The sequence below is a fragment of the Diplotaxodon limnothrissa genome, linkage group LG12 (genome assembly GCF_057381915.1).
Source record: "Diplotaxodon limnothrissa isolate DT_005_m linkage group LG12, D_limnothrissa_male_GT1.1, whole genome shotgun sequence".
Classification (NCBI taxonomy): domain Eukaryota; kingdom Metazoa; phylum Chordata; class Actinopteri; order Cichliformes; family Cichlidae; genus Diplotaxodon; species Diplotaxodon limnothrissa.
The window spans coordinates 14,098,972-14,109,683 of NC_140607.1; the positions used below are offsets into that span (position 1 = coordinate 14,098,972).

General features: G+C 42.3%; 1 protein-coding gene across 1 annotated transcript; it reads left to right on the forward strand.

Annotated features, from left to right (window-relative positions):
• Positions 1 to 158: 158 nt before the first annotated feature.
• On the forward strand, positions 159 to 10,438 carry LOC146620963 (TBC1 domain family member 10A-like). Its single transcript, XM_085367156.1, has 9 exons — positions 159 to 878; positions 2,249 to 2,348; positions 3,971 to 4,078; positions 4,572 to 4,678; positions 4,790 to 4,904; positions 5,886 to 5,951; positions 6,466 to 6,655; positions 6,733 to 6,887; positions 7,636 to 10,438. The coding sequence occupies exons 1-9, from the start codon at positions 697 to 699 to the stop codon at positions 8,140 to 8,142; spliced, it is 1,530 nt and encodes a 509-aa protein (XP_085223282.1). The 5' UTR covers positions 159 to 696; the 3' UTR covers positions 8,143 to 10,438.
• Positions 10,439 to 10,712: the final 274 nt, after the last annotated feature.

Sequence of the window (10,712 nt, forward strand, 5' to 3'; positions counted from 1 at the left end):
TGTTGCTGCTGCGTTTGCAAATCTAGCAACATAACATGGATTAGGACAGGTCACATGTGCTCACAGAAAAGAGCAGACATGGGATTCGCTTCCTCTTTCTTCTGCAGCCGCTAGGGGCAGACGTAACATTAGGATGTTAAAGCCCAGGCGAGGGCGGTAGGCTTGGGATACTAGGAGATGTAGAAATCCGTATAGTGTTCTCGGGTGGGATGACAGGACGGCAAAACCAAGCCACAGCTAGCCGAGGACAAAATGTACTAGTTCGTTAACCAGGTGGTTTAGTAAGTAATCGGCTAACTATGTAAAACTAGACAATAATGTAGCGGCGGTTCGTTGAAGGTGGGGTCAATGTAGAAATAGTTTGGGATTGTTGTCACAAGCAGTTAAGGCTAACTTTTAGTACGTTAGCAACGCAGAGTTAGCTGGCTAATGTTAAAACTGGGGGAAAACCCATTCAAGTTAACTCAAGCATAACCAGTTTAATGTGACCCAGCGGTTGGAGCACACCCTTAGAAAAGATTTACGGACAAAACAGCGGTTGGAAAGTTTAACTCGCGCCCAGAAATCATGGCGTCGGTGCAGTTTGACTCGACTGCATATGCACAGGAGCAGATTTGACTCTGGGTTGTCCACAACCTCGCTGACGTTAGCTGCCCCGGCTAGAAGGCTAGTTTTTTTTCTTCTTCTTATGCTACCATGGACAAAATGGAAAACGGCCGTCGATCTGTGGACACGGGGAGCATCAGGACTCTTAGCAGCAGTCACATTGACGACGAAAGCTCCTTGGGATCCGACTCTGAGATCAACGGCTTCGCCAGCGAAAGGCAGGCGGATAAATATGGATTTATTGGTGGGGCGCAGAAGTACTCAGAGGACACGTAAGTTTACTTTAACTCTGAGGCCATCTGTGTTGGTTTGCCATGCTTAATGATAATGATAATAATAATAGGTAGTAAATTTGCAGCCTACTGTTGTCCATTAGTTGTGATGACAAGTTGTGCAGGTGTTGTTATGTGCCTCAGACAAACAGAGCTCCCAACCAGCTGCGTGGCACCGTGTTGTTTCTATTTTTTCCTTTCTTTCTTTTTTTTTTTTTTATTACCCTCTGTTTGCCACAGTCACCACAAGCAGTAAACGCGTAGATGAGGATTGAACGAGTCGTATTAATCTTCTTATTTCTACCATGTAATGTTAAATTGTTTTTCGTTTAGCCTGTCACACAGTTTTTTGCGGTGGTGGGGGGGGGGTGCTGACCGAGCACTTCTGGCTGTCTGTGTCATGCTTGGATTTAATTTATCTCTGGCCTTTTGGCAATACAGATTAGATCAGTTTCTTTTCTTTCTTTTGTAAGAAATCTATTTCGTTTTTCTTTTTGTGCTGGGTCTAAAGCCTGCATGACAGCAGTGAAACAGTGGAAGGAGTGGGTGAAAGTTATGGCAAGCACCGGCTGGCTGGGAGTTTCCTGTCTTGTGGAGTTTTGGCAGGCTTGGAACCGCAGCTCTTGGTGCCTCTTTAGCTGAGGGCCTCTTTTGGCTCAGCTCTGTAGATAGTCAGTGTTTAGCTTGTACTGTTTGGCAACAAACGTATCTCTTTATTGTTTAAAGGCTCTGGGAGCTGAAGCTGCAGTATAGTCTTGCACTGATCTACAACACATAGGCTGCACTTTGTTACCAGAAGAGGCCTGTCTTAAATAAGAAGAGCTCTTTGAAGACGTTTCAGCCCTACAATTACAGGCTTGTGCCGATGAGATAATTACATACCATAGTAAAGCATCAGACCACAATTCCTAATGTAGGTTATACTTGCTTACGTTTTCTTTTTCTGTTTGAAAATATAATGTAAAGTCCTTGACTCCCCCTTCCCTCCTTGCCTGTAAATATTTTACTGTTAAATTATCCTGACTGCAGCTCCTTCAGATCAGAGAGCTTTGACATTAAATAGGTCTTGAGTTTGTATCTTTTATAGTTCGCTGACTGCAAATGAGTGATGGCCACACACACAGATCTGATGGTAGATGCAGAACGATAAACTGTCTTTGTGAGATTGTTTTCTTTTTAAAGCTTGGGCCAATTTGGAGGCTTATTTCAGACTTGCCTTATTGCAAAAACAAGCAAACTTTTGTCACCTGTCTAATTATTTCTGTGCTAAAAGAAGAGAAGATGTGTCGTTTGCTGTCATTTCAAGCAAAAAAGCGCAAAAAATGATTTGAGCTTTGTAATTTTTTTTCTCCCTCCTGTTGTGTAACCAGAGCTCAGGATATACCTCCAGCGGTGCTCAGGCAAAGAGAGGTGAAGTGGCTGGACATGCTGAACCACTGGGACAAGTGGATGATCAAGCGATTCAATAAGGTCAGCACCAGGTGTTAAATCAGTTACATAAAACATGTGGCTTGGTTGTATGCCTTCCATGGTGTTAGCCATGTGAAGCTCACCAGATCAGTTTCTTTTAAAGAGTTTCTGAAGGTGGTTTGCTGAATTGTATTGTGTCGTTTCTAGGAAGTTTTTGTTTTTGTCCCCCCAATCACAGGTACTCTTACACATGATCAAACAAAGCAAACGGTAACGCTCAAATGATTGCACAAGGACCAGACTTTGTATACACTTTGTTTTGCAGCTTCGCTTGTCTAGCTGGTTCTGTGTGAAATGCTCTCAGCGAATCGACGTAAAGCTGCAACTTAACCTCACACCCATGAATCAGCAGCAAGCCAGGACACAACCCCGTCACTGTATCACTGCATATACTGTATGACAAATTACCGGTTTCAGATTCAGGGTGGGATTGTACTGGCTTCATATAAAATGATTCTCTTTCAAAAGGAATACAAAAAGTGGCTCTGTACATGACAGAAACGGCTAATTTAGCGGCGAGAAGTGTTCCTTTTCTCGCTGTACATGTACTAATAAAGGTCAGGGTTTCTAATCCTTTATTGTGCCCCCATGATTGATAATAATTGTACAGTAGGAACTGTAATGTTCTTGAGGAAGTGTGCCAGCTTTGCTTTAGAGCAAACAAATGTGCTCAGAAAGGGTAATGCAATGCAAGTCAAGTCAAAAGTCTCAAGAGGACTCAAATGTGAAGGTCGGGTCAGCTAATCTGTTGCGACAACACCTGTTTGTGATTCCTGCTGAAAGATTGCAAAGCCTCAACTTGGAGAGATGGCACGAGTTGAGATCAAATTTTATCAATGTCATGTTTTGCAGCATTCATTTTAGTATATTTTGGCCCTTTTGAAGGTCATAATGTTCTTCCTACAGTTGCAGCAACAAGCTTTTTTTCTATGCTTATCCCTTCCACACACTCGCACGCTGCTGGATGTCTTTAGATCATTTTGGGGTTCGGTATCTTGCCCAAGATACTCCTCCAGCACGCACACTGGAGGAGTCTGACTTTCCGATAAGAAGACGACCCGCTCTACTCCCTGAGTCACAGGTGGTAGAGTGTTTGTGTATGACTTCTGTTTATGTTTCTATGCACCTTAAGTAGTCGCCCCCTTGGAGATAATGTTTTGTTTTCTGCATCCTGAAGATATAAATCACGTGGCATGTTTTTAATGTTACATGTATAAGTGAAGCTCTAATAAGAGACTCAGATGTTAGAATATCCCCAAATTTTGGCTCGTCTTTGATCAAATTCTGATCTTGCATCTGCCAAATAAATTGGTGATCTAGATAAGTAGTAACTGGCCATTTTCATTGCTGAAAAGAAGGAAGTCAAATCACTGGGTTGTAAGAGTTTTTAGAGTGCATGCAGTGCTACAAGTCAATGCATCCTAAGTGTAAGTTGTTAGTTTCTAAGTACAAAACTACACTTATTCAAAAAAGGGAACAAATACCAGTGGAAGCGCTCTGATGAAAACCATTTGCTGTATCTGCGCACCAGATTGCCTCTCTTAGCTTTTCTCAAGCTACATTCTCCCATGGTCCTTTGGTATATTGCTTTATTTGGGAAACCCTTTTGTTCTGTGACTCAGGTGAGGCTGCGTTGCCAGAAAGGAATTCCTCCTGCCCTCAGAGGCCGTGCATGGCTCTATCTGTCTGGTGGGAAGGTGAAGAGAGAGCAGAACCAAGGAAAGTTTCAGGTCCGACAGCTTCCTCTTTCACTTCCTCCTCACATCTCTGCTTAAACTCTACTTTGAGCTCATTTCATTTTTAAATTTCATTTGAAATTGGTACTGAAAGTGTGGTCATCCACAAGCATTACTCATTTGAGTGAGAACCCAGATATTTTTACCAAAGAGCTGGAGCAATGGCAGTTTTTATTATTGATCTTTTTTGTTTGGTTTGTTTTCTATTCAGGTTAAGTGTTCAAAATGCATGCTAGCATCAAATGAATAATGATGCAGATCTTGAATCTTTTCAAATATAAAGTTTAAAACTAGCCTCTGCTCATGCAGTGGTTAGACAATTCACTGACCTTTATAGTGAATGAATAACTTAATTTATTGCTGAGATCACTAAATCCTATAAAAAAGAATCAGGGGTTTGTAGTCCTCCTACTTAAAGACAATATAATCACTTATACCGTATCACAAAGAGATCTCACTCTCATGTCCCCCATGCTCTTTTTGTCAGGAGCTGGATAGCCAGCCGGGAGACCCCAAATGGCTTGATGTAATTGAGAAAGACCTCCATCGACAGTTTCCTTTTCACGAGATGTTTGTGTCACGGGGAGGACACGGGTGAGCAGTCTACCACAATGTGACGTACAACACGGGAGTTGTTTACTGCATCTTATTTGAATATGCTAAAATGTTGCGTGTGTGTGTGTGTGTGTGTGTGTGTGTGTGTAGGCAGAAGGACCTGTCCCGTGTTCTTAAGGCTTATACTCTCTACAGACCAGAGGAGGGATACTGCCAGGCCCAGGCTCCTATTGCTGCAGTGCTGCTTATGCACATGCCTGCTGAGGTACGAACTGCCTTCAATACAAACACACACCATCACTCACTATATAAATTGTGTCCCTTGGTGTGGATGATCTGAACACTTGAAGACTTGTTATGGTCTTTAAAACTAAAATCCACACTGAAAATAGAAATAGTGCTGTTTCTTTTATTTTGTAAGGCTCAGTTTTAGTTTGTGACCTCGGGAAAGTATTTTTGAGCTGAACTGCAGAGGGACTGAGTGTACAAATGATGTAATCTGTAGATGATTTCCAGAGCTGCTCCATAGTATAAATAATACATCGAATTTGAGATTATGATAGCAGCCAAGATGACTGTAAAAGGGTTTGGAAATTTTGAACTAAAAAACGAGGCAGATAGCATCGCTGGAAAAATCCTATCATTCCACAGATTAAGTCTCTGCATGTATGTCAGAGTATCAGCTAATGGAATCATGAATTCCACTTATTCAGTTTAGCTTAGTTAGACATGGTGTGTGATTTTTAGACACACTCTCAGTTTGAGGAAAGTCTTGTGGTCATTAAAAGCACTAAGCAATTAATATGTTGAAGGAAAATTCTCCTCACAACCTAAAGTATGAACTTCAGACATAAGAGAGAGAGCAGACTTTGAAGTGGATTTATCAGATGTGTGTGGTGGTTATATATACATGCAGTTTTCTGTCCTGGTGAGCATTTCAATTAAGTAAATTACCAGCTAAATAAGTGTCCGGGGTGTTGCAAAGATGGCTTTTTATTGTGGATAGTTGCTTGGGAAAGGATTTTGGTTCAACACCACACTGTGTGACACAATAACACTATACACACCAAATTGGCCAGTGTCCTAAGGGGGCCCGAGTGCTTCATAAGGGTAGAATGGCTAGAAAATCTTGTATTTAAGAGAACATTTCTAATGTTTTCCAGCTTCTCTGTGACCCCTGGAATGCCTCTCTAAGTATAACAAAGAACTACCCTTACATTGTGTGTATGTGTGTGTGATTCTACAGGATGCTTTCTGGGGGCTGGTCCAGATCTGTGAGAAGTATCTTCCTGGTTACTACAGTCCCGGCCTGGTGAGACTGAAACACTTGAAAGCGTTCATGATGATATGGCTCAGTGTTGGAAATGCAAAGAGAATATAGCCTCAGTTGACTCCACTGCTACCAGAGCTGTGCACACCTACTTGTAGGCCTTTTGCTCAGCAAAACTAGAATGTGTATTTTGTTTCCCACAGTGTGTGTGTGACGCAGTGGCACTGTGGTTATGGTTTTCTGATGAAGGCAGTGGGCTGTTTACAGACTTATTTTCTCAGTAAGCTGTTTGAGTAAACTTTCTTGCGTAATAATTGCCTCCTCTTGGTTTCTGTTGCAGTTATGAATTCCATGTTATGAAAGAAGGTTTGCTAATTAAATGTTTCCTCATAAGTGCAAAATCTGGGTAGTCGTGCATAATGGGAAAACAATGTGTAGAAATAAGGACTGGTTTAATTTAATAGATGAGCGTGTATGTGCATATCTCATTTCAGCACCAGCAATGCAGAGTACAATACGTTTTTTGTTTAGTGTCCCCCACCGCTCCCTCTTTCAGGAAGCTATACAGTTAGATGGAGAGATACTCTTCGCCCTGCTGCGACGCGTCTCCCCTCTAGCCTTCCGGCATCTGGAGAAACATAAGATCGACCCCATCCTCTACATGACTGAATGGTTTATGTGTGCCTTCTCCAGAACCCTACCCTGGGCATCGGTGCTGCGCGTCTGGGACATGTTCCTCTGCGATGGTATGTATCTGCAGCGGTGCCTCATAGAGCGTCTTTACTCTGAAATTGACTCATCGGCTCCTTCTTCCTCCTTTTAGGAGTGAAGATAATTTTCCGAGTGGGCTTGGTGCTACTCAAGTGCATGTTGGGAACTCGTGAGAAGCTCAAGGCCTGCCAAGGCCAGTATGAGACCATGGAGCTTCTCAGGGCGATAGAGCCTCGATACATGCAGGAGGGTTTCCTTGTTCAAGAGGTAAGGGGTTTTTCCCAGATTGCTTTGCCTTCAGGCTGAAATGTCCTCGGTGTCCTGCCAGTGATTCTGATCTTTGATTTGCAGCTTCTAGAAGTGTAATCCAGGCCTAGAGTTGAATGTGGTAACTGTCTCCAAAAACTGAAGGTATTGCACTAGCAGCGAGTCGTATAGATGCCTAAAGATGGTCTCTAGTTGTCCTTTAGTTTGCTCTTTCAAGGAGGAACTACATCCCAGATATCATGCTTCTCATCACACGAGTTGCCTAGTCATGTGAGGCTACCCAAGAATCAAGGAAAATATAATTTAAAAACAGAGTTTATTTTACTTTGCTGATATCAATGTTTTCTAAACATGTGATTTGACTTTGTTATTGAGAAGTCGTGTCTGATTATTCGGCAGTGATGTAAACAGCATTGTGTCATATTGTGAGGGAGGAGTTGTAGGAACATTTATTGTTCCCTCTAAGTAGTCAAGAGAACACCAGTGAGTCTGAGAGAGTGAATTAAAGTGACACACAGACAAATTGACCAGAGTGCTGGCTGCATGGTGTCTGGTTCCTTGTATCGAGCTTTGTGTGAGGGTCTGTCTTCCCAAACAATACCCCCTGTTATATGTAGCGCCGGCTTGACTGTGTGTGGCGGTCATTTGGCATTTGCAGACAAAGTTCACAGTCTCAGTACAATTGCCAGTCATGGAAGGAACATGTGAGCACAGCAGTGACCGGGTGACTTGATTTTTCCTTTTGCAGATTCTCGAGGTGCCGGTGACGGCGCGAGACGTGGAACGAGAGCATCACACCCAGCTCAAGCGCTGGAAGAAGAACCGCGGGGAGCTCAATTTCAAACCGCCTCCAAGAATGCACGGCGCTCGGATCATCATGCTGGCTGAGCCACCCAGGCGTCAGGACCTGCAGCAGAACCCCACCATTGTACTTGAAGTGCCTCAGACTATCCCACAGCTGCAGAAGGGCAAGGAGGAGAAGAAGAGTAAGAAAAAGAAGAGCATGAAAAAATCCCAGCCCACAGAGGAGATTCCCAATCCTTACCCTCTTCTCAGTGACCCTCAATCGTCATCCACAGAACCGCCTGCCCCGCCTCCAGGCAACAGTGTGACGCCAGAGGCCGCGGCGCAGACTGAAACGGACTCAGCTGGAGAGCAGAAAACACCTCCTACAGACCTCCCCTCTGCCAAAGAATCTACTCTTCAGCGATCTACACAAAGCCTCAGCAGCACAGAGCAGGACACATACTTGTAGCTCTGAAAGTGTGTGTGTGGGTGTGGACGAAGCACCAGCACTCTTCCGTCAACAACCAGCCAGCCTTGCCGAAGTCTCTGAGTGGCCAGCATAACCTATTTTTTTTTTTCTAATATTTGTATGCATTTGCTCATTTCCACACAAGTTTGCCTTTGATATTAACAGCATACACTAAAGCACCTTTACCATGTATAAAACTACTTAAATGCTTTTGCTATTTGTCACTACAGAGCTGACGGATGCTTCCTCTTAATGCTTGATTCTCTTATTTAGACCATAAGTCTTAGTATTGTTTTTTTGGAAGGGAGACAAGTTACTGCTTTACTGAGGGCAGTGTATTTCAAGTGTTCGGTAATCTTAGTAAGGTGCCGGATTTCTTGCAGTTTATGCGTTTTCACTTGTAATAATGTGCAGCAGAGGATGTAAACTCCTGATGCACGCGCCACACATTTCAGCCTCTCAAGTCTTTGTATTTCATTTTGGGGGAGGGGGGTTTCCACTAGAGGGCAGCCTTGCAGGTATACATGCTCTTAGGAGAGGCAACCACAGCGAGGATGGGATTCAGTAAAATTGGGAGTAGGTACAAGCGTACTTCTCTGAAGTTGAGATTACATTTTCTCACAGTGAAAAATTGTATTAAATTTAGCGACTGAAGTGGCGAATGTAAGGAAGTCTTTTCCAACAAGCGCGAGTTATTTAAATACAATTTAAAACATGGAGTAATAGGTAGGTGTGTGTGTGTGTGTGTGTGTGTGTGTGTGTGTGTGTGTGTCCTGCTATGCAAAACAAACAAAAACATCTTTGTTTTTCCTGAATCAGTTGAACTGCTGTTTAGCTGTGTATAAGCTCCTCTTCTCACTGTGTGAGGCACTTCCAGCCACTTCGGCTCACCAGTCATTCCCAGGCAGCAGAGTGGAGAACACTGGACTTTCCTCACTGTATGACACATTCCTGCCTTCTTAAAAGCTAATCATTTTGAAGACCACCTCTTACCCAATGCAAATCTGCCTGATTGTGTTTGTGCACACGAAGCAAATCACCTAATGGTGCTGACCTTCCTTTTGGCTCTGCTTAAGGTCTATTTGGACATGTGAAACCATTAAGGTGTTGGGTTCATTTTTGTATTTTGGGTGTTTGTTTTTTGCTAGAGCTTCCAAAGCAAATTAAGACTGTTACTCTGAGACCATCTACGACCCCTGCATGTGACCAGGCTCATTTTCTGTGCAGTCACGAGGGATCACGGGATTTAAGGATTTACTGGGATTTCTGTAGCTGTTTGTATTTTTGGGGGGAAATGCGGTAGCATGCATGGATTGTGAGGCTCTTTGTCTTTTCTTTTTTTCCCTCCAAAACACCACAGTTTTATTTTGGTGGCATTCCTAGTCTTTCTCAACTATCAATACAATGGTAAAGGGAGTCTTGAGAAACACAAGTGCACGTGTGTAAAATGTGTTTGTGCATAACTAATATTAAAAGTCTTTGCTAATAAAGCGCGTGCTCAGCTCAGTTATAAAACGCAGCGGGGATATAAAAAGATGACATTTATCAAGCGATCACTCTCCCCTTATGCAATAGTTTAGTTGCTTGTGCCGCAAATCCTCACATTTCACTCGTATTATAATTTAATGCTCTTTGTGTACATACGATATAAAAAAAATATGTAATGAACTGTATTTTCAGTGTATACTGCTATATTTTTTGTCATGCAGTTACAGATACTACAGAGGTAGCTATGTATGTCATTTGCAGTCAGAGACGGTATATATACTTTTTTTTCTTTTCTTTTTTTTTCTTTTTTTTTTGATCAGCATTTGTAACACTAGGGGGGAAAAAAAATTTCAGGGGAACCTTTGCCACTAAAATGCTTTTTCTCACTCTAAGAGTGTTACTGTTGCTACTAGGTTTTAAAAAGGAGATCCTCTCCAGAACTCCCGTGGCATGAGTTTTAGGCTTGCAGATAAGTGGCTGTGTTGCATATATGATTGCTGTCAATCTAGATTGTTATTAAACGCCGGGATCTTTAGACCTGTTTGTATGTAATGTCCCATGTTCACCAGCAGATGGCGGACCAGAGTCATCTCTTGGAAATGAGAAGTTTGCCTGTATGTGAGTGACAAGCCGAATGCCCTGTGCGATCCAAGATGTCTCCATTAATTCCACTTTTTTCTTTTTTTTCTTAATGCTGCACTAGCACAAGGTCAATTGTTACATTAAATACTGTTTTGCGTTACATTTTTTTTTCAAAAATGCCACGTTTGAGAGTGATGTGACAGCTCTACTTATGAATAAATTTGTTCTGCAACCAGGTATTGACTGCTGTTTGTTTTACGTCGGGAGAGAAAAAGCCTTCAAATCAATGGGAAAAGTGGGGAAAAAACCTTGTTACATACGATTTTATTTATTTATTTTATTTTTTAAAGAACAGTTGATGTACATGCCTATAGGCCACTGATTTTATTTCACAGAATGATTCAAAAACAATGAACCAAAAAGTTCTTGGGTGTGTTTTAAGAAGCTGGCCAAATTATCGTTTATTAGTAAGTTGTCTTTTGTTTTTTTTAAATCTGCCT